This window comes from Benincasa hispida, chromosome 8, assembly GCF_027475165.1.
Source record: "Benincasa hispida cultivar pf3 chromosome 8, pf3_genome.v1.1, whole genome shotgun sequence".
Classification (NCBI taxonomy): Eukaryota; Viridiplantae; Streptophyta; class Magnoliopsida; order Cucurbitales; family Cucurbitaceae; genus Benincasa; species Benincasa hispida.
The window spans coordinates 39372135-39379280 of record NC_143485.1 but is presented as its reverse complement, the minus strand read 5'-3'; the positions used below and the strand labels follow the sequence as shown (position 1 = coordinate 39379280).

Below are 7146 nucleotides of genomic sequence, written 5' to 3'. Positions count from 1 at the left end.
TGAGAATGAAACTATTGATTTATAAATTGATAATTAGTATCACATCTAAGCAGGCTTGGATTTGTAAGTATTTGGAGACTAGTAATGGCCTAATTAACTGGAAATTGATTTACATTGCAAGTCAATGAGGAAGTCAAGTCAATGGATGAACATGACTTGAGAAGCAATTTCCAGCAGCCGATTCAAAGCGCTTCCCATAAACTTTCTTGCAAACAAATGGCAAATTCTAGTGCTTTCTCCATTATACACGCACGTGCTGCCGTCCCGTATCCTTTCCAAAAGCCCAACCGTGACGTTGTTACTCTCGAACCCGGTCGGGTGAGGCCCCTGCTTCGACCAGTCGGTCCAAGTCAACGTCCGGTTCGAATTTCTTTCCCCGAACTCTATATTCACCATCGTCGCCAAGTAGTGCTCATCCGAAATGCAACCCGGGCGGCAGTGCTTTTCGAAGAGCGGGAAATACTTCCGGTCCGCCACCACCTCGGTCGCCGTCCGTCGGTCCATTTCGAACCACTGGGAGCCTTTCCGCCATTGGGCCTCGGTGATTGTGGGCTTCATTTTGGGCCTGTAGCGGTTGCGGCCCAAACGGCCCGGTAAGTCGTAGGACTCGACGAAGATATGGGCCGAGCCCATGAGATAAGTGTAGACGGTGGTGAAATTGAAGACGGGAATGCAAGACTCGGAAAGAAGGAGGAATCGTTGGTTAGAGAAGTCGAGAAGAGCGTTGGCTAAGAGACGACGCTCTGCTTGAATCATGCTTGGCTGCCCCCATTCAACTTCCTGTCAAGTTTAATATATATATATTATCAAAATTACACTAAATTATAATAAATACGTTATTTCAAAAAAAATAAAATAATTGCAAGAATCACATATCAAATCTTCAATCTCTAAGAAGGAAGACTATGTTAATTAGCTAAGGTCACTAAGATTGTTTCAAAAATATCTTTTATACTATCAAAGGTTGCAATATAATTATCCGTCAAGTTTCGTCAATGTTTCAAAAGTATTTTCAAAGTAGAAATTCGAACAAAAATCAAGACTTAAAATTATGTAACGATGACCTAAAACAATTTGGCAATCCAAATTTTTGTTCTAGGTCATTGTTACATTATTTCATATCTCAATTTTCGTACAAAATTCTAAAGAATTTTTACTCCAAATTTATTTTTGAAACCTTATTTAAAGTTCATAAATAATATTCCTCTTTTGAAAGTATAAGAATATTTTCTTAAACAAATAGCAAAGTTTAAAGATATTCCTTATAATTTAACTTAAAAATTAATAGACCGTCGTTATAATACTGACAAGAAACAAGGAACATTATTTATATTATATATTACTTGTTTATAGCTAGTTCATTGGAAAAAAAAAAAAAAAAAAAAAAAACACGTGAATTGATGATATAAAATAATATGTCATCAAATCCTTTTGTGTCATATATAGTTTTATAGTATTCCAACAACCATGGTAGATCTTATATCTAACCCATCTTTAAAACAGGTTATATTAGAAATAAACAAATTTTATCAACTCAACAAAGCTAATAATAACTAATATGTAATTCTTACTAGTTTCTATTTGGGTCGTTGGAAGTTTGAATACCCATATTGCCACTTAGTATAACCAAAAAAAAAAAAAAAAAAGCCATTACGACTGTACGTTACCTAATATATACTACTACATTATGGTGTATGTAAAGCTTCCTGATCATTTTCTATATATATAACTTCGATATCAACCCATATAAAACATACTATATCTTTTCCAAAATCAATGTTTACAACAGTGGATTTCTGTATGATCAATATTCACAGCAAAGTTGACATGTATTAGAAATAATTACTTACACAATTTAAGATACTGTGAGGATTTTGTCTTATTTTTTTAGTCAATAATATATGTCCTAATCAATTGAGTTATATACGTAAATTGACTTATAAGTTAGAACATAAAAAGTATTTCATTTTCTACAAAAACATCTATTTTCATCATGTATGATGATATTTTTTTTTAATTCTACCTAATGTGAAGATGAGAGATTTGAACATCTAGCTTCTTAATTAAGAGGATATACATTACAAGAAAAAGAAAAACAAAGATAACTACTTATTTTTCCTATTTATTTTTTAGAATAAAAAAAAATAATTTGACGACCACTTTTAATTCTTTGTTCTTTCAAAATTCAATTTAATTTTTTTTTTAAAAAAAATCACATAACTTCGAAAAGAGAATACTTCAAATTATTATAAAATAATATACATTTCATATATATACAAAATTAATACAATATGGTATTAAATTATCGTTGACATGTGGATATTTCTACGTTTTTATGAGTTCAACATTGACAGAGAAGTGAATCGACATTTCCATTATATCGTTAAAAAATCTATTAAAAAGAAAACAAGTAACAAATTGTTATGTATGTCAATATAATATAAATAATAAATATTTTAATGAATTTAAAAAGAACAAATATTTATTTATTTTGTTTTGATAAGCTTTTTCAAAATATCTACGGGCATCAACATTTTACCAATAGTTTCATTTATATTTTCAGAAAATTGAATCCCGGCATTTTAGTCACCATTCAAATCATGAAACTTACCGGCCGGGGTCAGTTTTTTTTTTTTTTTTTTTTTTTTTTCCCTTCTTTTTTTTTAAAGATATTAATAGATAGGGAGAGAATCAAATTAACAATAAATAAATAAAGAAAAATAAAAAGAAAGGGTTTACTGACCTTACTAGGGATCGTACGGCCATAAAAGACAGAATTTTTAGGGTAAGTTCCATTGAAAGAAGGATGTGAATGCACATATATCGAATAAAATCCTTCATTTCCGTTGAAAAATCTTTCCCAAAATGCCTTTAACGGCAAACCCCCTCTTGTTAAGAACATAAACGCCACCTTCCCCGTTCCCTTCACCGGTGACCGTCTCATCCGGGAAACCAACTCCCCATCGCTCATCTCCTGCCCCACACTTTTCGAGCTCCTAAATTCCCTCAACCCCACCACCACCGGCGGAACCGGCGATGGAGTAACCGGCCACTGGCTGAGCTGAAAAGTCGAAGAAAAACCACTAATCGAGAAATTAAAACTAATCCCAATAATTAATCCTAACCCGAACACAAGAACGTGAGATATTAGGCTACTGAGTTGATGAAACTGAATGCCCTGAAGAACCTTCACCGGCTCCGCCATGTGCGGTGGCCGTTGCTGGCTATGAGAATTAATGAAATAAAGCAAATTATTAATATCGTCTATAGTTTTTTTTTTTTTTAGGATTGATTTAATTTGTGTGTATTTATTAGTTCGTTATAAGCCCACTTTTAATGTAATTATATAATGGAGGAAGAAAAAGAAGGTGGCGGCCACTAACAAGGTTGGAATTTTGGTTGGATATTGACTACACAATACTGCTGCACCAAATATTAATGCTGTTTTGTAATTAAATCAGATGATGTTATTACAATTAATTTTAATTATTGTAATTGATTAGATCCCAAGAATAATAATAATAATAATAGCTTATGTTATTTGATGAATCTTTATATAAATATAATTTGGAGATACATATGCGTTGAGACCAATTACTACTTTGCACGTACTTCAAATAAAATGTTAAAGCATTCATCATGTCCTCACATTAATAAATTTATAATAATCTTATTAAAATAAGGACGTTGATATTTTTCTTTTAGATACAAGGATATTGAATTAAGGATCAATGGAAGATATACTTGTTTATATTTTTTGTCTTTTAAGATTTAGATTTTGTATTTATTTGATCTCGTGAGGTTTCAAAATTATTGATTTTCATCGACATATCGATATTTTCATCAATATTTTTTATTTTTAATGGTTTGACATCGATATAAAGAATGGAATCAATATGTCCATTACTTCATAAACAATCCATGAAACATGAAAAGAATAAACAACAAAATATTATTAGTATGTCAAAGTAATATAAATAATAAATATTTTTTGTTTTGTTTAAAAAGTATAGAAATATTTGTTTGCTAATTTAAGTATTATTTTTAATTTAATTTTTATATTTTTTTTTTCAAAATTATCTATCGACATTGATATTTTATCAATATTTCTATTAATATTTTTTTGTGAAATTGAGACTTCAATATTTTCATTGATATCAACATTTGAGTCTTGCATACTATTTATATTTATTCATTATTTCAATACCATCTAAACTATGGATAACAAAATTTGAACAGCAAAAACGCACCTGGCCTTCACTTAACAACAAAAAATTGTAATTTGGGAAAGAGAAGACCTTCAAAATAAAGAAAAGGGATTTCGATGTCAAAGTCAGAATAATAACGCTATAACGAAGAAATCAAAAGTTTAAGTTACTTCATACGGAACTACAATAACGTATTTATAGAAGATTTGATCTAAGGTTTATCTTAATCATATATGGATTAAGATATGAGTTTTTTCTAATTTCAAATAAATAGGATTATTTAGTTGATTTGGCTAGGCCCAAATTCACTCATAAGACGAACAAAATCCTTTTGAAATAAGAAGCTGGAACGAGGCCTTTATTTTTCCATGGGTTGAATAACATAGTGGAGTTATTAATTGTATCAACACGTTTGCTATCATCATTATTATATAATCTTCCCTCGTTGACTAGAGATTCTGCACGTTAGGCGGTTGTGAAATTAGATATTTGAAGAAAAAATTGTTATTGGTTCTATATATATGTATATTAGGACTTATTAAAGCACAGATTGTATCATTATGTTCAATAAAAAGAATGAGGAAAGCTCTAATTGAAAAATATTGGAAGGGAAAAAGACTTCTAAGATGAACTTGTTCCCATTCAATACTGTCAAGAACTATCAATGGATAGAGACCAAGGTATATAAAAAAAAAAGAACGGAATCGGATAAGTCAAGTTAGTTTTTAATAGTATTGAAGCCTGCAGTCTCCTAAAGTAAATCAAGTCCGAGAAGACCGAGGAGGCCTTGGGGGGACATAAGCGTGCAAAGCCCTAACTAATGAATGAAAGAGCGCGCCTTACCTTTCTCTTGAGTGTAGATATGTAGTTAGGACTTGCCCCTGCTCAATAATTCCATGGCAGGGTTTTCCAGACATTTTCTAAGATCAGAAGGACTCGCTAGAATAACAACTTGTGGAAATCTCCCCAGGAATCGACAGGATTCACGAGCGAAGCTGGAAGACATTGTGTGACCTCTGAATTTGAAATAACTACTTATATATCTGGTATTGACCATAATTTACAAGAACATTTTGTAGTCTTAGTAAGAGGGGGAAGGGTTAAGGATTTACTTGGTGTGAGATATCACATTGTGCGAGGAACCCTAGATGCTGTCGGAGTAAAGGATTGTCAACAAGGACGTTCTAGTGTGTTGTTGATTCTTATCCAAGACTTGTATCCTTTTATGATGTCAATATATATATATATATATATATATTTGAGTTATGTTCTATTTGACATAGCATTCGTATTGACCTAAACATATATATTGTCGATCCAAACATGATTAAGTGTATATGATATCAATTATAATTTTAAAGTTAATGGTTCAGTTTTTATCAACACGCAATATTGTGTATATAACGAATATATAGGTGCTAATTTATATATTACATATATTAATATTCTTGTAGTTTGTCACCTTGTAATATCATTTAGTTGATTTCTAAATTTCTTAAAATAGTTAAGAATATGATACATGTGCTAAACAAAAAAAACGAAGAAAAAAAAATTGGCAACATGATAATGGCTGCTTATATATATATTTTTACCAATCCAAGCATATAGATATATATTTATATATAAGTAAGAAGTTTTGGACCCCTTTTCTAGGAATTTGTCAGAGTCCTAACCCAATGTATATATATTTCTTTTCTTCAAGTACAACATACATGGGGCATAGAATTTTGAGGTTTTTTTTTTTTTTTTTTTTTTTTTTTTTTTTTTTTTGTATATAACAATTGTGGGATGGAGAATCGAATTTTCTACCTTTGAGATGGAAGGTCATGTCAATTACCGCTGAGCTAAACTCACTTGGGCTAGAATTTTGAACTCTTGGCCTCAAGAAAAAGAATAAACATGTCAATTACAACTTAATTAAATACGGAATATTATTTTATACTACCTCCACTTATTATATATCATGTCAACACGTTTTTAAAAATAAGGTGGGACCTTTGACATTAATGTGGGGTCTATGAATAGTTATAGAGATAAATTTGTAGTGTGAACAAAGAAAGTATGGTACTCTCGTAGCACTAAATATCTATCATTTGGACAAAAACCCTAACCTTTGTCACATGTAATATTATTTAACTAATTTTTAAATATAGTAAAGAAATTGATATTTGCAGTTCCAAACAAATTAAAATTGGCAGCCACATACTAAAACTCAACAGAGCCAAGAGGTTTCTGTTGGGGTTGATGCCCTAAAGTCTCGTGTCCTGTAGTTTGTAAATAGTTTGTACGAATGCTTGTGTTGTATAATATATGATATTTACTTCACATCTAGTATTTTGCTTAGTTACTAGTTTTATTTGCTTTAACACAAACCAATAAACATAAAATCCCTGGTTATCTGTATGTGACTCAAGCATGTATATGGTGACATACAAATGGACCATGTCTTGAGTGATAACCAAAATGGTCTGTAGTATATAGATAAAGGAGGCAAACCTTATCCTAGTAACGCTACGGATGCAACCCGCTTTGTGGAATGGTCATAAGTGTTGTGACTTGTCACATATGATCTGATCCTGATCATTTGTGTTGGGGACATGCGAGCGGAGGCGTCCTATACAAAGAGTTTGTATAAGACCTGACTACGAAGTGTTAACGTCTTGTTATATAACACCGTTCATGACAGAGATTTCACTTCACTAGGATGACCATAGGTAACATGACCTCAATCCCGAGTGAGTTGGGAACTCCTGCCATTGAGGGTGGTCCTTTGATTTGTATGGGTGCGAGTAGCCAGGTCGTTGATTCAAACCTACCCTTTTGGGGATTCGTCTGATTTGGGAGCTGGGAACTCAGCTACACAAGATAGAATTCACTCCTTCCTTGAGGCAGGGGTAAGTAGATAAATAGCTCCCTTAAGGGTTGATTCCGGGGCTTA

At 31.9% G+C, this 7146-nt stretch overlaps 1 protein-coding gene across 1 annotated transcript; it reads right to left on the bottom strand.

The window, feature by feature from the left end:
• LOC120082824 (glycosyltransferase BC10-like) lies at positions 1–3463 on the bottom strand. Its single transcript, XM_039038153.2, has 2 exons — positions 2744–3463; positions 1–780 (listed from the first exon to the last, which is right to left on the bottom strand). The coding sequence occupies exons 1-2, from the start codon at positions 3203–3205 to the stop codon at positions 139–141; spliced, it is 1104 nt and encodes a 367-aa protein (XP_038894081.1). The 5' UTR covers positions 3206–3463; the 3' UTR covers positions 1–138.
• Between the last annotated feature and the right edge of the window lie 3683 nt (positions 3464–7146).

Excerpts from the sequence above, each read along its gene's own strand:
- LOC120082824 (XM_039038153.2), bottom strand. The coding sequence starts at position 3,205 with ATGGCGGAGCCGGTGAAGGTTCTTCAGGGCATTCAGTTTCATCAACTC. Across the intron at positions 781-2,743 it reads GCCGTACGATCCCTAGTAAG|GAAGTTGAATGGGGGCAGCC; the intron begins GTCAGTAAACCC and ends TAAACTTGACAG.